At 31.3% G+C, this 24187-nt stretch overlaps 1 protein-coding gene across 3 annotated transcripts; it reads left to right on the plus strand.

Moving 5' to 3' along the window:
* The first annotated feature begins 701 nt into the window (after positions 1-701).
* ZnT86D (solute carrier family 30 member 7) lies at positions 702-23079 on the plus strand. Of its 3 annotated transcripts, none has more exons than XM_076499780.1 (11): positions 702-989; positions 3335-3436; positions 6886-6999; positions 12716-12803; positions 13063-13189; positions 16829-16915; positions 17503-17571; positions 18086-18221; positions 18800-18890; positions 20139-20288; positions 20984-23079. In XM_076499780.1, exons 1-11 carry the CDS (start codon positions 907-909, stop codon positions 21029-21031), a joined length of 1095 nt encoding a protein of 364 aa, XP_076355895.1. In that variant the 5' UTR covers positions 702-906; the 3' UTR covers positions 21032-23079. The 3 variants fall into 3 exon arrangements, with proteins under 3 accessions (XP_076355895.1, XP_076355896.1, XP_076355897.1); XM_076499781.1 differs by lacking the exon at positions 702-989 and adding an exon at positions 1304-1452; XM_076499782.1 differs by lacking the exons at positions 702-989; positions 3335-3436 and adding an exon at positions 4392-4522.
* Positions 23080-24187: the final 1108 nt, after the last annotated feature.

Consider the following 24187-nt stretch of genomic DNA (forward strand, 5'->3'; position numbering starts at 1 on the left):
GGTGGTTAATGCACTCGACTCGTAATTTGATGGTTGCGGGTTCGAATCCCCGTCACACCAAACATGCTCATCCTTTCAGCCGTGAGAGCGTTATAATGTGACTGTCAATCCCACTATTTGTTGGTAAAAGAGTAGCCTAAGAGTTGGCGGTGGGCGTTGATGACTAGTTGCCTTCCCTCTAGTCTTACACTTCTTAGGGACGGCTAGCGCAGATAGCCTTCGAATAGCTTTGCGCGAAATTCAAAACAAACAATTAATGGTAAATATTTCTATTTCCAACAGAGTAATAATATTTTTTGAGAGAAAACTGAAAAATTGGTTTATATTATTGTAGTGTTGTATCTCTTGTCGTAAGATAAACTATTTTCACTTAGTAAAACGGTAATTTTCCTATTAGATATATATTAACAATATAATGCGTCTTTAGTCGCCCCCGCTAGTGCAGCAGTATGTCTCCGGATTTACAACGCTAAAATCAGTGGTTCGATTCACCTCGGTGTGCTGAGTAGATAGCCCTTTGTGGCTTTGCTATAAGAAAAACACATAAACACACACACACGCGTCTTTATTCACTTTAATTCTTAAAACATAACGCTCTTCTACTTCAAATTAGTAATATTAACAAAAAATGTTTGAGAGAATTATGGGATATAAAAGTTTTGCCACATGAACATACGAGATGTACCAACAAAGTTAAATATGGTACATCATGGAAAAATGCTGGGTTGTTTATGTAAGTGTTCTATGGTAAAGGGCCTGTACATTATAGAGTAGCGTAGGCTTAGTTTGTCTGACGTGCTCTTATTAGTTAAGCCTAAAGTGTCATCTGCTACGAGCGACCATTTTAGTAATTTAATAAAGTCCAACATTGGGGAAGTTGAAACAGTAAGATAAACCATTTTTTAAATGTTGCCGTTACATGTAGATGATGAGGAATATAAAGTTTCAAGAGGTCTTCGTATTTCAGAAAAAGTCAGAGGTTGGTTGAGGTAAGACTAGTCGTAGTATCAGTGTACGTTATAACTTATAACAGTTAGCACTTACCGGCACTATGAGTACAATTAATTATTGGTGTATTATTGTGCTCATAAGTAACTGATATAAGCTTAGTTTTATACCTGTTACTTAACAAGTTGTAAATACTTATGTGATGAATACATAAAATCTACTTTTAATATCATTAGTTTTAGTAACTTAAAAATACCCCCGAAGTCAAATTGCTTAGTTACGTACTGCTAGCACTTGGAGCACAATAATTTATACCATGTTATCAGTGATGTCGAGAAACCCACTTGTTGAGAAATTTATATGCAAAAACGGCTCGTTTGGGTTGAGAAAATATTTTACATAGAAGAGCGAACAAGAGAAGGTCGAAACGTTGTTCGCTCTTCTATGTAAAATATTTTCTCAACCCAAACGAGCCGTTTTTGCATATAAATATACCATGTTATGGTTAGTATCCTATATTTATGAGTTACTAATACTAACAGTAACATTAAGTCCATTGCACAGAACTTAAGTTATATATTAATGTTTTACTTATATTTTGCACTTGTATTTAGCATTAGTTATCTGTTTATTCATTATGGTGTAACAAACTTCTTGTGTTGTAAGCTTGCTTGATTGTGTGTTTAACATTAGGAAATAATATTTGAAATGTTTCATACGAAATTTTGTTGAGGGTAAAACAATGAAATTATGCATTAAAACTAAAGTGCATGCATATTAAAGTGTTTTCATATTTTAACTCATAATGTCATTAAACCAACTATATTCAATGTATGGCAATGAAAAAAAGTAGCAAAATAATACTTGAATTTTTAGAAGAAGCCATTCAAAGAAATTGTAATGACAAGAAAAATTTACTATAATGGCTGTAGCTAGAAGTTTAGTTGTGCTATTGAGTGCTAGGGATAATTATTACATTTGAAGTTTTTATTAAAACTTGTTATAGACTGAATAACAATTGTCCTTGATTTTCTTGACTGAGTGTGATTGAGTGTTTAATGTTAAAGGAAAGAATATTACTTAATTTGTTTTTATTTTAAGTTAGATGAGAAGGAATGTCTGTGCCAGATATTTATATTCTAATGAAAGGCTATTTCTAAGGAACTTAGTGAAGAATTAGAAAAGGTTTGACTATTATTTTTGAGATGGTTAACAATACTGAAATAATTCCTATTGATTGGATAATTGCCACTAATATCACTAATTTTGAAAAGAAAGGGTCTATGATGAAACCCAGAGATATTGTTAGCAGTGTTAGAATATGTTTTCAGAATATTTTGATTTGCAACTTGAATGTTGTCATTTGATTAAAAGATGTTAAGCACATATTTTAAAAGATGATTTTCTTCCCTTATAAATTTGTTGAAACTTTTTTCATAGGGTGTCTGTTTTTTTTTCTTAATAATAATATCTAGTTGATGTGGCTATCAGAATGCTTCAAGTACTATGAGGAAGATTTGAAAATAACTAAATAGAGATTTCATGTGAGAAATTTGGCATTTGTGAAATACTTTCTTTAATAAAGTGCTACTGCTGCTGATGATGGATGCCTGTCTGAATTAAAAGTTTGATAGTACAGTCCTAAATGAGTGGTAAACTGTACCTGAAGCTAAATATAGTTTATAAGTCTTATAGAACACCCTAAACTCACTGCATTTCATAGGTAACTGAAAGAAATTATGCAAAATCAGGCTTGACCAACAAAGAGGTAGAAAATTATAGTTGAGAGAATCAAACATCTGTAAATGTGATTGAAGTGTTTAAATTATAAAGGTAATTGGTAGTGTTGATGGTTTGTTTTTTTCATAATTAACCATGAAAATAGTTGGACCCAGGGTACACAACTATAAACTTTGGCAGGGTAGGAGTCATCTTCAACTAAGTTTTATTTTTCTAACAGGCTTTTGAAATGAATTATCTTTAGATGTTGTGGAGACAGTAAATTTAAGTGAGTTTAAGAGAGAGCTTGATAAGGATATGAATGATAAGGATTGACTTTTTTTTTTTTCTTTATAATAGCTTTAGTTTAGTTGAGGTGATTGGATAGCCAAGATGGACCATCAGGACCCATGTTATTCCAATGAGATTATGTTGTGTTATAAGTAACTTGTAGATTTTTTTCACCATAAATATTGGTAACAGGGCGAGAAAATGTTACTTTAAAAAACCTAGTAACAAAAATACTTGATGCTAATTAGTACAATATAATTTTTATTACGTGCAGCATTAAAAATGACTGGCTGTGGTGTTCGAATAAATATATGTATCTGTTGTACGTAAAATACAGTTATAAAAGTTTCATTATCATTTTGTTTCTTTGTTACAGGTTGATCTTCTCTGACAAGAATTCTAGAAATTTATTTTTGTTTCTGATTCTGAATCTGTCCTTTGCTTTTGTTGAACTTTTATATGGAGTGTGGACAAACAGGTATTTTTTTCTGTGTCATAAGTATATAATTTTTTTTTTTATCACACATTACATTTAGAAGTTTTGATTTTTGGAAGCTCAGTTATATGTATTAAAGTGAATGTTTAGAGAAGTAGCTCAATATTAATTTTTTTTAATCTCTTGTTAACTACTGGGTGTATGTGTGGTTTTTATTAAAGCAAAGCCACAGTGGGCTATCTGCTGAGTCCACTGAGAGGAATTGAACCCCTTATTTTAGCATTTGTAAATCTATACTTACTGCTATACTAACTACTGGGAAATAATACAGTGCCTATGAATATGGTTTCTGCACTTAAAACACTAATTTGTTTCACATAACAGTATAATAAGCTGTTATGTAGTATGAAAAGGCATACTGGTCCTAAGCTGACATACCAGATGTGCAAATTGTCCATGTAATAACAAGTGATCAAGAAGTTTTTAATACAGTTTCGTTTTGAACTTAAGTATTTTACAACACTTTAGTAACAGACTGACAGGAATGATTATTTCCAGAAGTTCTTTGCTTGTGTTTTTGTACTTGGAGGTGAAGACAGTATTTCTTCTGTGTAATCTGTAAAATGATAGGTAATAAGAAATCTTAATAAATGAAAAACTGCAGATCTGTTTAAAAATTAGTTTTAAGTGTAAACTCCTAGTCCTGATTGGATATAGTTAAACCAAAGCTGTAAAAAATTTAGGATGGTATTAGTTTATGTAGTCAAGTGTATTTGTCAAATATCACTGAAAGGGAGGGATTTGTCATGCTTCAGAGATTACTATAGATTGCTTCACTTTATAAAGAGAGATTAAGGGATGATCAATTGTTCATTCCATAAAGCATGTCTCACAGTTTTCTTCTCGCATTTACTTTTAATGTTAATTTAGACCCAGTTCAAGTAATTTGGTATCTATCATATCCTCATGTGATATCATTTCATTTTTAGTGGGACTCTGCAAGCAGGGCTGAAGAGAAATAAGTTTCTGAGCACTTCTGGTTGTTTTGGAAGTCCCTTTGGGGCTTGGGAGATAGATAACTAAAACCATTACCAAGTTAGTTTTAGATGATCCACAGATGAATGAAAGGTCTATCGATTTAACTTTTACTCTTGTTTTAATGGTTTTTTAAAATTTATTTAGTGATAATTTTAATGATTATTTTGACAAAGAATGCTTGGAACCAATTTACCAAATTTATTTTTCTTGTCTGTTCTTGCTTGAATTCTTATACTATCTATTTTGCATTTGGACATTAATTTTTTGTCATGGCATAGAGGCTCATAGAATGGCTGAGTTTTTCAAGTACAAAGTTTTATCTCATACCTTCATCTCTTAACTAATCTGAGATATAATTGCAGTTTTGAACTCAGGAGGTCAAACCATTTTGATGTATTTGAATATATCTGAGAACTCTTAAATTAATTTATTCTGATCCTGCATAAAAGAATTTCAAGTACCCATGGCTTTTGAGGGCTCCTTCTTGTATTCTTAAGATGGCTGGTATGAGTATTAGCACTTTATTTTAATTAAAGTACTTTATTAATTGAAGTGCTAATACACATACCAGCTGTCTTGAAAATACATTTTTGCTTCAAGTGAGTTTCTCGTCATCATGAGAGTTCCTTCTTGTTTTACTCAAGTTTTGAAAAGCACATTTGATAAAGTAATACATAAAAAGTTGACTTTTATTTTAATACTGAAAAAGGTAACTGTCAAAATTGATTTGGTTATAAAAAGTAGAGGCTAGTTATATATTTATACTTTTCTGTGTGAATTAAACTTATTGAGGTTCTTCAGTGACATTTCAAAATCTGTGTAAAGTATGTAATATGGACTCGATAGTTTTGATTTTGTTATAAGTAATAATTAATATAGAAATGCAGCTGTTTCAACAATTGTTACTACTGTCAAGATCTGTGAACATTTAAGAACATGGAAAACAAATATGGAGAAGTATAAATTCATACTCTGAGTATAGAAATTGAGTTGATTAATTATATTACTACATCTTGTTCTGTGAGAATAATTTTGCTTTTGTTTAGAAAATAGAGGTTTGAACATAAGAGGTAGAAAAACTGGAAGCTTTTTTATTTTTATTTCTATGGTGACTAGAGATTGGTTTCTAAGGTCTGTTTGCCTAGAAATATATAGGTTAATAACAAGAGACTATGATAACTTTGCATAATAAACAAGTATCATTTAGAACACTGTTTAGTAAGTCTCATTACAGAAAGAATATTGATATACTAGCAATAAGAATAATGCTATCAGATAAGTTATTTGAAATATGAGGGTTGGTTTAAATTTCTTTCACTGAAGTTGGTTAGAAAAAAGGTGATTTTAGTTTTACAATCTGTTGGGTGTTGGCTTAGGCTATTTATAGTTGTATATATTCACATTTTGTGTACTAACATTTATGCTAACAGGTAATAAGTAAAAGTTTTGATAATCTAAATTCATTCTGAGATTGAACTGTTTTTCTTTTAAATTAATTATGGTTAAAATGTCATGATAATTTTTAGTTCTTTCAGTAGGATAAGCATGTTGATATAAGATAATACAGTTTCTTAGTTGACATGACGGTGCTTATGTTGTATTCAGTAATTGCTTTAAAAAGGTATACTGACTGAAGAAGATTGGTAATAAGAAAATTATAAATAAACAGTGCTAAAGTAAAATCTTTTTTCAATTCGAAACTGAAAAGAATGCAATCTTACCATATTGGACCTACTGTCTATGTCAGTATCTATATATATAACCAAAGCTCCTGTGCCATCTATTGAATGGTACCATGAACAAAAAGCCATAAAATTTTACATTTCGAGTACTTAATTAGTAAAATAACTAGTATATAAAACAACCATTTCTTTAAAATAGAATAATTTCAAATAAAATATTGTCCTCACAATAAGAACAGGGCTTTCAATAGGACTCTGTGCATGTTTGATTATATCTTTTATTGATGTAATTTTGAAATGTAGTACTGAAGTACTGGAGTTTTTATAAAACTATTATTTCAGTAAACAGTACCACTTTTAATGTATAAAAACATTCTTTGTCTGTGAAACTTATGAAAAAAGTTTGAGCACTGTACGTTAAATAATTTTATTACTATCATAAATAGTTTCCCATAGGTTGGTGTTTTTGCAAGGGTATATAACTTAAATAAAACTAACAATAATTATTATTCACTTATGTGCTCTGATTTACACCTTAACAGATGTTGGCACTGGATAAGGGCAGATGCAGTGGTATTCATTTAACATATTTGTCTTCACTCATGAGTTATTATAATTTATACTGCAAACCTTAGTAATGTGTTTATTGTTTCTGTCTGTCTTTTTTTTTTTTTTTATCTTGTATCACTTTGGAAATAGCTGTTAAGAGAATCCTGTGTGTTTGTTTCTTGAATTTTTTACATAACTGTATATTTACATTTTTTTTTTCAGCTTAGGTTTGATATCGGATTCCTTTCATATGTTCTTTGACTGTACTGCATTGTTGGCAGGGCTAGCTGCTTCTGTGATAACCAAGTGGAGAGCCAATGATAGATTTTCCTATGGGTGGGTTTAAAGAAAATGTTTAAATAATCTATAAATACTTGCTTAGGATTACTTAAAATATATTAATACTGTTATATCACACATTCAGATTGAAATCCAGCATTTTTTGTCTTGAAATAATTACTAGTTTGACTTGGTAAGTGATTAGGTGATAACATGTTTGCGTAATATGTCCTAATAAGAATCTAGTGATTTTAAATGATGTTCCTGTAATAATAGTAATACAATCTTTAGTTTAAAATCTGTTAAGGACTGTTTCTTGATTGATTATAGATACATCATTGTCTTGGAAATTATGATTTATATTGTTTTAGTTGTTATATTAAAGTAGCATTTCTGACTTTTAAAAGACAAGGGTTTATAAAATGGTATTTTTTCCACTAACTCTTCGAAATGTAGTTACATATACTGTATTTCTCTTACAACAGATGTTAAACTACAAGGATGACAAAGAAAGAGCTCAGAATCTTGTCCATAACTCATCCATAAAAATATCACTTCACATATTGTGTACATTGTGTTCACATTCCACATTTATTCATTATCCAATTTATCAAGAATGCTAATTATTTCTATATTATCTTGAGCACCATCAGGCAGAGGTTGCATTAATCCTGTTGCTATAAGCAGATCAAAGTGTAAATGTCATGACTTTTTTAGAGTTTCATTCAAAATCTAATTAAATTACTGTAATATTGTAATATACAAATAAACTTGTAACAAAATGTGGTTGACAAAACAAATTTTAATATTGTGCAAGTGTTACGGTCTTACTCTTATAAGGAAATAGTTTTTAAAAAATCCTTAGTTTCACTCGAGTATGGTGATCGTGACATTTGTATCCCCCTCTTCTCTAATTCATTTTCCAACCATCTGAAATGCACAGAATTTAAATTAAGGAAGTCTGATATTGCTGTTTTACAGGTATAACATAATTTGAAGAGCTTTCAATTGTATTTGGTTATTGAGCCATGAAATAGAAAATCAGACTTTTCTTACTACATCAATCTGTCATGTCCTCTTATTCATGGATTGACAGTAATTATCTTTGACATTCAATACTGCATTATTTATCAATGATATAAAATTAAAGCTCAAAATATGTCAAATGGCATATTATATTACATTGTCTTGTGCAGCGAGTAGCATATTTTGGTTCAATTTTGAACTTCATTCCCATGGGAAAACTTATCAGAGTGTACTTAAAATGCTGATATCACTTGGAGTTTTATCTTCGAAAACAAACTGAGATCATTAATAAATAAATAAAATCTTAAAGCCATCTGTTATCATTTATATACTTATCAAGCTTTCTCTTAAATTTACTTAAGTTTACTGTTTCCACAACATCAAAAAGCAACTCATTCTAGAAACCAACCACCCTGCAAGAAAATAAAACTGACTTAGCTGAAGATGACTTCTCTGAAAATTTATTTGTTTCCCATAATCCTGCTGTTAAGTATGAAAGTAAATGATGCATCAATGCTATCAAATTCCTTTACAATCCCCTCAGTGTGGATTCCTGTACATGGTGAGGGGACCTCTCAGGGAAGATTTTGTTCTTTCAGTTTACCTCCTCTCGGATCTAATCATCTATCCACATGTTTGCCCTGCGTAGCAACTCGTGAAGAGAAGAGAGGATCCTGGTGGTTGAGGGGAATAAGGAAAGCAAGGAAAAAATTCATGGTCATAAACAGAAGGGTTCTCAGCCCAATTCACCAACACGTAAATAAAAATGGCCACCCTGATACAATGGAAATGTCAAGGTTTACGTTCTAATCTGGATGACATCAAAACACTGGTTGCTTTCTACCATCCTGTTTGTCTTTTCTTATAGAAAACATTTCTGAAACCTGCTGATACACCTTTCGGTGTTTTCTTTATATAGAAATGACAGGCTGTGTGAAGGACGAGTGCATGGAGGGGTGGCACTGTTGGTTGATCAGCATGTGTTCACTCTGTCTTTGCCACTAGATACACCCTTGGTGGCCATAGCCATCCGTGTTTCCTTGGGTCATACCATCACTGTTTGTTCTCTCTACCTATCATTTGGAGAGACATATGATCAATCAGACCTTGATGTTCTCACTGAACAGTTGCCATCTCCCTTTTTCATCCTGGGGGACTTTAATGGACATCATTTCCTCTGGGGAAGTGCTGGTATTGATAGGGAGGGGTCACTCTGTAGAGCATATGCTCTCTGATCACAACCTTTCTCTTTTCAGTACTGGTTCTTCTACTTGTTCCCATGCACCTAGTCAGCCCTTTACTGCTATTGATCTCTCAATTTGCTCCCCTTCTTTATTTTCCCATTTTTCTTGGAGGGTTCACAATAATCCACGAGACAATGATCATTTTCCTATAATCTTGAGAGAGACTACCCATGGTTGATGCCACTCGACCTGTGTGCCCTGGTGGAAGCTGGATTAGGCACACTGGCCCTCTTTCACTACTCTCGCAGAACTTGATCCTGCCATTGTCTGTAAGCCATCAATAGACGACTGACTGTTTTATACAAGCAGCTGCTCAATGTATTCCTAAAACCTCAGCACGTTTTCCACTATATCCTCATCCATGGTGGAATCCTGTCTGCCAGATGGCACGGAAGGCTCAAAAATGAGCCTGGGATACTTTCCGTAGATATCCCACATTCTCGAACCTCTTCGCTTTTCAGTGGGCCCATGCACATGCTCGATGGATAAGACGTCAAAGCCAGAAGGAATTTTGAATTAAGTTCACAACCAGCATATCCTGTACCACCAGTTGCAAAGTCATTTGGGACAAGATTCAAAAGGTCAGTGGGCAATATCACTGTCACCCTCTCAATCTGGCTCTCTGATAGCCTGGAAGTAACTGATACCCAGAGCATTGCTGATACTCTAGGTGAAAGCTTTTGCCAGGTATCTAGCACTTTTGCCTCTTCTTCCACCTTCTTGGCCATCAAGACTTGGACAGAGCAATCACCTCTTTCTTTTTGAGATGATTGTCTCTATGACTATAATCATCCCTTTACACTGGTGGAACTCAAAGTGGCCCTTCATTGGTTGGACCTGATGATATACACTATGAGATGCTGGGCCATCTATCTCCTGCTTCTCTTGCTATCAGATCTGGCAGGAAAATGTTTTTCCTTTGTTTAAAGTCTTGTTTTAATCTTTTGAATGAAATTTTTTACATATTTATTTTGTTAAGAATAAAAACACATATACAGACTCACTGTGAAATCCATATTTTAAATATATGATTGTTACAACCAGTCTAAACTCAAACTGTTTGTAGCACTATATACACAAACAATTCGTATCAGTGAAGTTGAGCTGCCTATGGTCTCTGAGTCTAAGTTCTTGGGGCTTATTTTTGACCGTAAGCTAACCTTTATACCACACATCAAGCAGCTGCAGGTCAAATGTACAAGAGCACTAAACATCCTCCGTGCCCTCTGTACTACCACTTCGGGAGTGGATTGAAGTTATATGCTAAATATCGTGTTCTTATTTGATTGAAACTTGACTATGAATCACTGATCTATGGCTCTGCCAGACCATCAGCCTTAAAGATGCTAGACCCTATTCATCATCAAGGACTTTGGCTCTGCTCTGGGGCTTTCCACACTTCCCCAATTAAGAGCTTTGCACCTCTGCTGTTTGCAACTGTCTTACTATATGCTTCGAAACTTTGTTCCTTAACAAAGCATCCCATCTAGGGTTGTGTTTTCCTTCCTTGATGGGCCATGCTTTTTCAGACCAGTATGCCATTGCTCTTTTTGGCCTTCATATCCAGGCGTAGTTATATGAATTGGGTCTGACCTTGGATAACATTGCTGTATCCACTGGTCAGCCCATCCCTCCATGGCTTCTTACAGTCCCCAATTGTGACCTATCTTTAAGTCATCTGAGAAAAGTAGACACTCCTGATTAGAAATACTGTCTATTTGCTGAACATCTTTTGAACTATTGTTCCATTCCTATTTATACAGATGGTTCAAAATCAGGTGACTGTGTGGGCTCTGGCATGGTTTGTTGTGGTTCAGTGGTTGCGCACAGAATCCCCTCTGCAGCTTCTATGTTCACTGCTGAACTGTATGCCATTTCTCTTGCTCTGGACCACATAAAAGCTAAGCAGTACTCAAATTGCACCATTTATACTGATTCCATTAGTTCTCTACTGGTCCTGGAATCACTTTACATTAGTTCACACCCTCTTCTTTCTGATATTCAAAACCGACTGGCCCATTTCTCTTTAACATCTATTTCTATTCAGTTTTTCTGGATACCAGGCCACGTTGGTATTAGTAGGAACGAGCTCACCAACACTGCAGGTAAGTCTATCTGCTCTGGCACTATCACTGCTGTGCCTGTCCCATACATGGACTATGGTCCTGTATTCAAGGCTCAACTCCGTGCCAGCTGGCAGTCGACCTGGAGTGAGCAATGGGAAAACAAGCTTTCCCAAATAAAACCCTATATTGGACTTTGGCCATCTTGTTACTGTAAGGATCGGAAAGAGGAAGTTGTTCCAACTCGACTACGCATTGGTCAGAGTTTTTAACTCGTTTTCTTTTATCTGGAACTGATGCACCACTGTGTAGTTTATGTAACACTTTGATTGCAATAAGCCACATTTTACTTTCTTGTCATTGTTATGATTCACAATGACAGCACCATTTTAAGCATGTTTTTTTGCAAGGTTTGTCCATAACATTAGACAGTGTTATTGGTGATGGTGACACTGTCCACCTTAGAAATATTTTGTTTTTTAAAGGCCGTTAATCTTTTTAATGCCATTTAAGTTTTTTAATTTATACATTACACCTTTTTAATGTGGCTCCCTTTTAAAAATCACAGTTCATCTAGTTCAGTGTGAAATTATAAACTGACCATAACATTCACTTTTTCTTGGTAAAATTTGTTGCTAAAATGAACCAGATTATAACTAATTACAGTATTATTTTTCAGTAATGCATTGGTTTAATACTTTTATTACATCCTTATTTCATAATATTGTTACGAAAAAGCCAGATGTTTATATAGTAAGTCAAACATACTTAACATGAGTATTCTCATTGGTTATCAGTTGCTAAACCCAGTCAAACTAAATGTTTGAAATAATTAAAAGTGTGAAACAATTCATGTAATTTGTGTTGTCCAAAATGAAAGCTACAAATCCAGGTCAAGCTTCTTGTTTTAAAATTATATTGTACAAAATAAAAGCTTATTTCAGTAAAATATCTGTGTACAAAGATTAAGCCATCAGTTTTTTTTTGTTGCATATGTTTTCTGAACAGTAAAATGTACAGAGATTAAAAAAAAATCTATACAAGCACAACTTACAATATTTTTATTTTAACTTAAAAAAATGTTACCAATTGTTATTAATGTTTAATTGGTTTAAATCAACCACTAATTTTCATATTTCAGCCTGTTTCTAACAATAAAATTAACAAACTTGCTGTTGCATAAGATATAATTCAGGGACCTGTATCATTTTGTATAATTATATAATAAATATTTTTCGTGTAAGGTACTTAAGTTTGTTCATTTAATCAACTAATGTGATTGTACTCATTACTGGAACTTAAGTGACACACAGTTCAATTATTCTTTAAATGTGATTTAGGATAGTGATTTTTTTTAAAGGTTTAACCATTGTCTGTATGACTGGATTTTTTTTAATATTGCTTTGTGCTTTTGTTTTGATTGTCCATTTTTAATTTCAGATATGTTCGTGCTGAAGTTATTGCAGGATTTGTTAATGGGCTTTTCCTGTTATTTATTGCATTTTTCATATTCTCAGAAGCTGTTGAGGTAAACTTTGAGAAGAAACAATCTTTCTTCATGTGGTTTAGGTGTAAAATCTTTTTTTTTAATCTTAGTTGCATTAGTGAAATGTTTTTACATACACGTAAACTTAAATATTTCTATCTGCATAAAATATACTTGTATTTTAATTTTTTCTTCCTGTAGAATTTAATGGTCAAATATAAATTGTAAAATAAATAAAAGAAATGTAATGTTGATTTTTGTATTCCATAAGTGACTGATCTTGTAAAGTGTACATTTTCAGAGAGCTATTGAGCCACCAGAAGTCAAGCATGAAAGATTATTTTTGGTGTCTGTTCTTGGACTTTTTGTAAATCTGGTAGGAATATTTGCCTTTCAACATGGCCATGGACACGGACATTCTCATGGAGGTACTTATAGCAATATTTAAGCTGTTATGAGGTGTTTTCAAAGTGTGAATAATAGATAAATTTACTTAATATGTGAATGATGTACTCGCACTGACACAAAAACCGATTAAGTAAAAAAGTTCTTGTTCTGATTTCTTCATAACACTGCTTTCTGCTATAACGAATGCTGTATTATATACGTGTGTGTGTTGTATGTGTATGTTAGCAATTTAAAAACAAACAAAAACTGTCCACTATATCTAACAGTTATCATTCATGACTTACTTGCATCCTTTGTAGAAATTACCCTTTGTGGGTAATTACCACTTTCAGTATTTATTTTAAATGATGATTTATGGCTCTCTCAACAAAATCATAGTAATTTACCTCAGTTCTTCTATATTATATTTGGGAACAAAATTTATTGACTCTGAATGACTAATAATCTGTGATACACTCTTAAATTTGTAATGTGCTGTACAGTTAAGACACTGGTTTATTGAAATCAACAAAGTTTTTTGTTTTCTGCTGTCAGTTTAAGGTTCAACATTCAGAATTGTCTATTTGCACGTTGTACTGACTCAATTTTCTTCTAATGTTATTTTGTATCTGTTTACCTTCATTGGCAGAGATAGTAGTGTTAAAATATGATTAGGACACTGCTATCATTGCAGGTAGACATTTAACATTTGGTTTGACAAGAAATTGAAATATTGTGCTTGGAAAAATAAGTACTAAAATTGGAGTAACAGTCGCTTACTTTTCCCTTGTGTAACTCCTTTTCTGCAAGAGCAAATGTAAATAATTTTAGAACACAAATCATCATATTTCATGTTATTTTTATGTTATGTTACAGATAAGTTGACAATATATAAAGTTTTTCTTGGATAAAAATAGTACCTACTTTTGTTTTTATCAAATACATAGTCAAAAGACTCATTCTTTGCAACCATTTTTTATTTTATTTTGTATTTTCAGTGACAGTGCTATGAATACTAGATTTTCAAGATATAATTTTGCAAAATTTCAGAATATTGTGTTGAGTGCTAAATAGGCCAATTTCATAAATCTGGTATATTCCAAGATTTCTGTATTAAGTTTGACTCTGGCTATTATTTTGGTTTAAACAGGGATCTCTCATGTAGTTTTTATTATCGATGTGATTAGCAAGTCACTTGTTTTATGAACTTCAACATATTAAATGTTTGGCAGAAATATTGTTAACAGTAATTATTCAGGAAAGTGTACTTGCTATAATTTCTAGATCATATGACTTTATTTTATAAAGAATTTTACAGTTGTTTATAATAAAATTTAATTGCTTTTGAAATCTAAAGATTAATCTGTCACAGTGTCTTCAACATTATAACTAAATTTACATAAAGAAATCATAAAAACAACTGTGAAATTGCCCAATTATAGCATGTGCATGTATACACATCTTTTTTTAAGAGTTCAAAAACTTGACTTAAAATAATTTGTTCATTAGTGAGTAGTAACAGTTTGGTCATAATGCAGAATGTGGTTCAGTTTTACCAATTTTTGCTTCAAACATTGGAAATACTTGCTGTAAAGTAATGATACTGAATTTAAAAAAAACAAAATTGGATCTGATGATATAACACTAGGATTCTTTAGTATAGTGTGTAAAAGTGTACATAAGTAGGAACAAATAATACAGAACCAATCTGTCACCATGGGGCAGTGATTTGTGTTTTAACCCTTACTTTGAAATTTTGTACTGAAATATGAAGTTAATATTTGAAGATCAAGGTTATAAGAAAATTTCAGTTATTAAAATGTGTAATCGAGCTACTAATGTAAGTCACTTTCTGATTGTTCAGTAATATAAGTCTGTAGACTTTTAGTGCTAAAATCAGTGAGCAGAGATAATTCATTGTGTAACTTTGTTCTAACTCATTGATATCAACTCTATATAAAAGTCCCCTTCTTGTATGGTGAATGATAATTGTAACAAAATGTTGTTGAGTGAGAAAAAGTATTTTTTTTCAACGAACTTTGCACCATATTATAGCTGAAAAATATTTGATTATGCCAAAAAAATTTAACATGTAAAATTAAATAGGTATTAAAAAATAATTTGGAGAACAACTAAAATATTGCATACACTATTAATTTATTTCATCACAGAAGATAAAAAATATTTAAATATTTTATAATATACGAGATGTGATTAAAATGTTCTAAAACTTTTATTCCAAAGAAAAATATACATACACCAGTATTACATGCTATACCTTTCAAAGTAATCTCCCCCCAGCTGATACACACTTGGTCCAAAGTTCCTGGCATTTTTGGAAGCAGTGCTGGAAGTCGTCAACTGTTATGCAACTAAATTCTGCTTTCACATTATTATGGATGGTTAGAATTTCTTCAAATCTTTCCTTTCAACTTTAATTTTGATTTTTGGGAACAGAAAAAAAAATCACATGGAGCAAGATTGGGAGAATGCAGGGGTGGTGTGGTATCACAGGAATGTTTTTTTCTGCCAAAAATTCTTGAACAGACACATCAGTTTCTGAAGGTGAATTGTTGTGATGAAGACTCATGCAGAGCTGCCAAAAATTCTTGAACAAACACAGCAGTTTCTGAAGGTGAATTGTTGTGATGAAGACTCATGCAGAGGTTTTCAGTTAAAATCACGATCCAAAACAAATGTCCAGCTCATCTGTAATTTTGCAGATAGTTAATTATTGATCACTTCGAATTTTTTCTTTCACCTTGGTGACTGTTTAATCAGTGGACGATGTCAATTGTTGCCCAGAATGTGGGTTATCTTTAACAGATTTCCAGTCTTCTTGGAAGCACGTTATCCACTGATAAACTACAGCCTTACTTAAGCAGTCATCACCAAAGGCAGTTCTTAAAATTTCAAGGATTTCTGTTCCTCCTTTACCATTTTTTCACACAACTGTATGCAAACATGTTATTCTTCTTTTATGACCATTTTTATTACAACAGGGGCAAGAGATACATTTATCTTTTGAACATGTTTTATGCAACACAAGTATAAGGTTTGGAGAAATGGGTTGCTCATGGGGTAAGTCACTATTTATACTTTCTGCACACCTTGGTAAAGCTCAATGCCTCTGTACTGGCACTTGTAACAAAAGAAGTCATAGAACTATTTAATTAGACCTTGTAGATGTGACTTTTTTTTACAGTGCCAATATGCTCTAACTTAAGGAACAACTAGAATTTAGTAGTATTGTACTGAGTTATAAGCACCTGCATAGTGAAGCCTACCACCTCAAGGAAGTTTTTAGATTTTGGAATAACATACCCTTTATAAAAAGTTTTTAATGATATTTAAGTGTTCAAGATTTTCTTTAGTTTAGTAACATCATACAGGGTTTTCTCTGAAGTAAATATAACTGTACAGACATATTAATGTACAAGCCAAATGGTTTCCTCCTATTTTATAATTTAGTTTAAATTGTTTTAATATAGATTAAGAAAAGATTTTTTGTAAAATATGGAACCACTTTCCATGAAAAATTATTTTTATGTAGTGTTTTGGTCTATATTGTCATACCCTAATGCTTTCATTGTAAAACAACATATTCTGTATTAAATACAAACATTTTTAATTTTGTGGATATTAATCATAATCGTTTTTTTTTTGTTTTTTCATCTTAGGAGGACATACACACGATCACTCGCACTCACATTCCCATAGTCATGGACACGGACATAGTCATGGACATGGACATAGTCATGGTTTTGGTATGTACCTTGTTAGTGTATGAAAATTTTTTTTCATTCCCTGTATCAAACAATTGTATGCACATAGTACTTTGGTGATGAAGTTTACCTTCATGAATGTCTGTATGTTATAAACATTTGTCTCAACAATACTGATATTGACCATACAGAAATAAGATATTTATTCTTCTAGTTCAGTGCTTCTCAACTTTGAATGATTCACTCGGGGACTTAATGAGATCAGAATCACAGACAATGATGGAATGAATGACAAGATGAAAGGTGAATGAGTATTATCAATTATACAACAAATTCAAGAGCAAAAACATCATTAGTTCTTATTATTCCAGTTGTAGTTTGATAAATGCATATATTTTTTGTGGTATTTATTCTAGTTCAGTGTATATTAAGGTTATAGTAAAGGATTTTGCTTTTCAACTTTTTTTTTTCTTCTTCTTCTTCAACTGATATGAGTGAGCTGTTGTGAAAAACTTTCAGGGGTGAATGATACCAGAAAATGTTGAGAAGCACTGTTCTAGCTTGTGAAAAATTTCTTCTTTCAAAAATATATAATGACTAATGAATGGTGGGCCTTTCACATTGTTTAGGATTGGAGGATGATAAACTTCAGGATGATCACAAGTCAACTGAAACCCCACAAAATCAAATTATGGAAGGTAGGGTTTGTGGAGTTTAATATGCCCATGTAATTGGTAAGCTTATGTGAAATTAAACCATAGATGTTATGGAGTTGTGTGACATCTGAATGTTATTTAGTTTTATTTCAATTGTACTATATTTATCAGTTATAAAATTAAGTATTAAATAAACTGTATGAGTATGGTTATGTTTTTGTTTGATTGGAATAGGTATGGGAATTGAATTATTAACTAATCTTTTGTATAAAAGCATCTGTTCCTTACCCACAAACTGACATTTTTAGATTATTGATATTAAATGTCCTTTGTTTATCGTAAGAAGTAATCTCTTGTTTTGACAAGTTGGCTTATAACATAATTTTTTTTCTATATCTATGTGTTAATTCTAGGAGCATCTTTCTAATTGTTATGAAGTGGCTTATAACTGTAATTATTAATCTGTTAACCTGAAAATTTTTACAGTTGTTGTTCCAGTGTTTTTCACAATACTTAGCAGAGTTATTCTTGATTGGAAATGTTCTGTTTAATGTAGGTGTATTTCTTCACATTCTGGCTGATACCTTGGGCAGTGTGGGGGTTATTGTGTCTGCTATTCTGATGAATCAGTTTGGGTGGATGATTGCTGATCCTATCTGTTCAATGTTTATAGCTACATTGATTGGTTTTAGGCAAGTATAACATTTTATGCTCTATGTTATGAGACTAGCTCCTTAACACTGATATTTAAAGGACAAACTCAACATGAATTGCCAGTTGTATAAAGTTTTATAAATAAATGGACTTCGTTAGGAATTTTCATTTAATAGTTATGTATACTTCATGCTTGAATTCTGTTCAGAATATTTGTTTTTTAAGTAGATTGAATATGTGTTTTTAAAGAGCAGAATTTATAAAGTTAATATTAAGAAGTAACTGGATATTTTGTTTAAGTGAATGCGAGTTGTTTCATTTTAAAAAAAGAATCCCATATATGTGTGTGTTGTTTGTTATGCATATTTGTGTATGTATATTGAATATGAACCTTTCTTATGTTAGTCAATTAACTTTGGATATTCTGTATTATCAGTCATGGTTTTCAAATAATAATTCCAATTATTTATGTTCTATGATATACTCAAAGGAAACTTGAAGGCTATATTAAAATTCTAGAGAATCTGATATCATGTTTAGTTTAATTTCTTTAAAAACAAAATCTATATTTAATAAGTAATCTATTTTGCATTATTATTTTTGTTTAAATTTTCAGTGTTTTACCTCTATTGAAAAATTCTGTTTGTGTTCTGATGCAAAGAACTCCCTTTGAACTGGATAAATTACTCCCATCCTGTTATCAGAAAGTAAGCGATATTTCACTATGAAAACTAATCGGTAAAGCATGACCATATATCACCAATAATAATTTCAAAATATTGATTGTTAGGCAAGTGAAATGCCATGTTTTTTGTTCTCATGCACGAAACGAGCTATTTTGTCATTTACATGTGAGCAGTAAAGTTTCTTTGTTCAGGTTAAAGATTTAAAATGCCTTTAAGTAGGGAAATCTGTGTATCATATTATTAATATTTAATAAAAAAAATAAGCCACATATGTAGATCAGAACTAAAAAGTAACTGGTGTATTGAAGTCAATACAACTAATGTCAGAAATCAATACATAAAAAAGCTAAAAGTTGTAATTATTACATGTCTGTGTAGGCAACCTAGCAAAAGTATTTAAAGCCTGCACATTCTGATATCTAGCTAATGTTGTTGATTGCAGTAACAGTTTTATATCTTTAATTTGTGGGTAATATAGTTAGTTAATGATAATTTTAATTAATGTAAAAACAGTGATCTCCTTAGCTTAGTTAAAGTTATCATTATTTATTTTATCTAATATAATAAAAAGATTTTATGGAATGTGCGTACACACACACACACACACACACACACACAAAGTAGCTCTTGAGGAACATGCTGCTCACATTATTCTATCATATTACCTTACAGAATTGATTTACAACTTCTATTGGCATGAATAGTAGTTAGACATGGTTCAAAGAGTAATGAAGCAATAAATAATAATTTTATATATTAGGTTGAGGAATAATTCCGTGAGCGTTTTTAAATAATTTCATTCAAGCATTACATGCAAGACTATACAATACTTCAATGCATGAACACATTACACCCAAAACATTTATTATGATACTTTATTTCATGTGATACCTAGGTATATAGTATGCATTGTTTTAAACGAAATTGCAAGAAATTAAATGCAAAAAGCAGATGGTGTCGAAAATGCTCGATTTTGTCCACTTGACATTCCATTTAATGAGCTGAAAATGAAAGCAAAAATTAAAGACATATGAAAATCAAACACACCATCTATTAGAGCAAAAAATTATCTACCAAATGACATGAAATATTTTGCGAAAGCGTTTCATTTATGAATATATTTTTTTAACTTGAAAAAACGCTCGCGAATTATTCCTCAACCCAATATATGTAGTGTTAAGAGTTTAAACTTGTAGGATAAACAAATGTAGTTCTGTTATATTTGAAGTCATTCTAGAAAGAGTCTAATAATTTTGTGTATATATACAGGTAATGCAGTTAGAGGGAGTGTACAGTGTACAAGAACCTCACTTTTGGACCTTGTGCAGTGATGTTTTTATTGGAACTTTGAAGTTAGAGGTTGCCACTAATGCAGATGCAAAGTACATTCTTAGTCATACTCACAATATCTTCACCCAGGTGAGTAGGAATTGTTCTTTCTGTTAGGTTTAAAACAATAAACTTGTTGAATTTCCCTGCTCATAAGGTATTTCAAATGCTGTGAGTAGTGTGCTATATCAAGTACACTTTTGTAAGTATTTAGCACCAAATTGCATTATTTAAGCAGTAAATCATAGCACTGACTAAATTATTATTCTGTTCTAATATGCATGTTATTGCTCAGTTATACACAACTAATAACTGACTTGTATTTCATATAAAGAATTGTGTGTGTTTCTTGAAACCTGGTTTGTGAGACTTGTCTCTTTCATAGTTTGTATTTAAAATGATAGGATTGTGCTGCTTTCAAAATACCTATAGTTACAACATTGTTTTCTCTTTCCTAAAAACAAACAAAAAAACACATTAAATTAATTATGGTTTATAAACCTAATGGTTTAGCACAAGAGTCCCACAAAATTGTTCCCAATAATTGATGGCAGCCATTCAAGGTACTGTAATTTTAGTTGGCAAAAGCATCTGCCCTGTAAATAGTTTCTGGTTTAACTTCTTTATAAGAAAACATTTAATGTGGTTTCCAGATTGTCTGTGAGCAGTTGTGTGCATAAACATATAGTTCAATTGGAATATTCTGTAGTGAAAATTTTTTATTATATAATATCCACTGCAAAAAAAAAATGTAAATGATAATAATGTTGATTACTCTTCCACAGGTGGGGGTTCGACAACTGTATGTACAGATAGATTATGCACCCATGTAAGGATAAGCTTTATACATGATGGAATATTCTCTGGTAAACTCTGGTGCTTCCAGTCTCTTTTTATAGGAAAAAAAAATCATTCCAATCTGGGATCTTTATTTTTTGTGAATTTCATCTTTTTTTTCTTAACTCTGAGATTAGCCATATCTTGATATAAAAGCATTAAGTTTTGTGAAACTGAGGAAAGAAACATGAATTTTACAAGAAACTCAGTTGTTAGTTGTAAAAGAAAAATAGTATGAAACTGTTTGAAGAAATAAGATTTCCTTGTATAGTATGTTTTTAATTGATTTTTTTTGTCTGCCTGGACAAGTTGTTGCATATATATCTATATGTATAAATGTATGCTTGTTATGGAAATTTTCATATTGTTTGTAAGGTTTTTAGATGAAACAGGATATGGTGTACAAAAGTTTGAGTATTGTTTTGTTTTACAATCTCTTGCCTTTAAAGTTATATTACTTAAGATGCTTCAAAAAATGTTAATACTTCTACAAATTACTGAAAAACAACAAATAGAAAGTTACTGTAAAACATTTATACCACTTGAATAGTTTCATGATCACTGCTTCTGCTTGCTCTAAATTTTTGGACATAAGACAAGAGTATGAATGTCCAGTTTTGAAGAAAATGTTTTGAACTATGATTATGAAAAACTGCACAGTCTAAGACTAGACAGAAAGCAGAAGCAGCTACACAATACTGTAAAACTTGTCGACATACAATTGAAAACTATCCTTGAAATAACATCTGAACTCATTTATGACTGAACTAATTGGTATGCATTTTATACTTTCAAAAAATAACTGCATGTTTTTCTTTCAAAATAATTTTGTATCTTGTGCACTATTGACCAGAATAACTCAGGCTACTTCAACAATTTACTCTCATTTGGTTCTCCAAAATTTATAGTTTTTAATTGTTTTTTTTTGCTTAAAGAACATGTAGAGAATGTATCAAGTATAGATCACTGGACTTGAGAAAGAAACAAGTAATGTTCATTGAACTTTCAGAACAAAATTAATGTAGTTGTTTCATTAGTGAAACAAATTCAGTGTGAGAATGCAATATATTTTCATTAATCATGACCCTAGCTAAAAATTTTAAATGTTGAATTTATGGTTTTGTGGTATAAATTACTTTGATATATTAGATGGTTACATAGTTCTAACACTAGAAATATTTGAAAAATTTCCTCAAGTTCACATTTATTTAAATTTCTTCACTTTTTTATTAAAGCTAAGTTTTTGATATATTCATATCCAGCATTCATATATTAAACTTAAACATTGTAAATTCTTGTATAATTACTTTTAATTTTAACAGGTAACTTTCTTTTGCTGTAATTGTGATAATGTGAGCAACTATAAAATATAACAGCATTGCTGAGAACATTAAATATATTAAACGTAAGTTGCAGTAACGTGATGATTCCTTTTAATTAGTAACAACTTACGATGTCTTCCTTTTTTTAAACATTTGTCATTACATGAACAATATTCACCACTGTAGACATACTATATGTTGTACACCCTCTTTTCCAGAGTTTAACTTCATCCTTCATAAAGTATATCAAGTACTAAGTGAAAGGCATTCTTCAAAAGATAAATATTTCTTGCTGCAATAATGGTTTTGGTTTTTTTTACAGTTTCTTGAAGTTAAATTTGTATTGAGAGTAATTTATTAATCACTATTAAAAATAAAATTATTTTATAAGCTGAAGTAGTTTAAGTAAGACGTATGAAAATCATTTGTCTCAAGTCAGTATACTTCAGAGGTTACAAATGTTCTGGACTTGTTAGGAAAGCAGTTAAGTGTTGTTCAAAAGTATGTCAATACTGCTCATTCTCATATATGTGAAATCATCAGTATTTTATCACAGTATTACTTTAAAATTTAATATACTGACCAACTTAAACAGGGATTGTCTTGCAGACATCACTGATATGACAGAAATAAAGTAAACAAAAGCTTGCTCTTTATATTAGTGATGTTTTATGGGCATGAGGTTTAATTTCTGAGAAATTATAAAATAAAGATTTTATTATTTATAAGGTCTCTCGTTAGGTTCCTAAATAGATAGAACCAAGAATCACAATCAAGAACCATTGAAAATTTGTCATTCATTGTACATCATATTCAGGATTAGCAAAAGTTTTCAGAGATGGTTCATGAAAATATGACCACATATTCAAATTAGACCAACAGAATGAAGCCTATTACATATATTAGACAGATGGGTTTATGGAATCTTTAGCTATCCAATATGTTAAGAAAATCAAAATTAGCAATTGTTTAATTTGTTTTTCATTTATGTGTTCTTCTGTTGTAAGTTTCTCAAATGATTTATTCACAAACTAATTAGGAAAATATCTTTCATCTGGAAATTGTATACATTGTAAATTCAAGAAAAAACTGGTAGCAGAAATGTTATTATAAAATATAATCGTTAAAAGAAACAAATGCTTTTAATTTTGCATTATATCAACCTAATCTAGCTAAGCACAAATAACTTTATTATTGTTCTTCAGAGTCACAACTAAGTACAATAGTGGTTCTTAAACATACTTCCAGTATAATTTGTAATGTTTAGAATCATGCCAGATGTATTTGATAAAAAAATTAACATCTGAATTTTCTTAATTCTGGTCATTTCTGAACTGGCCTGAAACAGTAAAAGTTCTGATTGATGAATACAAATGTCATTTACATGATGGCTTTAATTTTGGAATTTGTCAATATGTATATTTTGAAGTAACAAAATCATTAGTTTACTGTCAAAAACATAGGAGTGAGAGTGTAGTATTTTCAGGTGCACTAAGTAAGCTTCCAGATGGAGTAACTTCAAATAGCTGGAAAAGTACTAAGTAAAGTGTTGCAACTTAAAATTGTGATTAAGTGGAAGAACAGACTGGATAAAATGTGGACAAATTAGAATGTTTTTATTCACAACAGAACTGTCAATGAAACTGCTTTTAGATCACCAAGAAAGTTTTCACTTAACATTATGTGAATAGATTCAGTTCTAGACTATGACATTATATATACAAAAACAACTCCATGACTGAGTGTTGGTGCAGTGTGTGTCACTGGTCATCTCAGTGGTGAAAATAAAGAGGACATAGCTTCCAGACAGTTCTAAAAATAAACATGGTA

The sequence above is a fragment of the Tachypleus tridentatus genome, chromosome 4, assembly GCF_004210375.1.
Source record: "Tachypleus tridentatus isolate NWPU-2018 chromosome 4, ASM421037v1, whole genome shotgun sequence".
NCBI classification, from domain to species: domain Eukaryota; kingdom Metazoa; phylum Arthropoda; class Merostomata; order Xiphosura; family Limulidae; genus Tachypleus; species Tachypleus tridentatus.

Excerpts from the sequence above, each read along its gene's own strand:
- ZnT86D (XM_076499780.1), top strand. The coding sequence starts at position 907 with ATGTTGCCGTTACATGTAGATGATGAGGAATATAAAGTTTCAAGAGGT. Across the intron at positions 3,437-6,885 it reads TATGGAGTGTGGACAAACAG|CTTAGGTTTGATATCGGATT; the intron begins GTATTTTTTTCT and ends TTTTTTTTTCAG. Across the intron at positions 18,891-20,138 it reads TCCCATCCTGTTATCAGAAA|GTAATGCAGTTAGAGGGAGT; the intron begins GTAAGCGATATT and ends GTATATATACAG.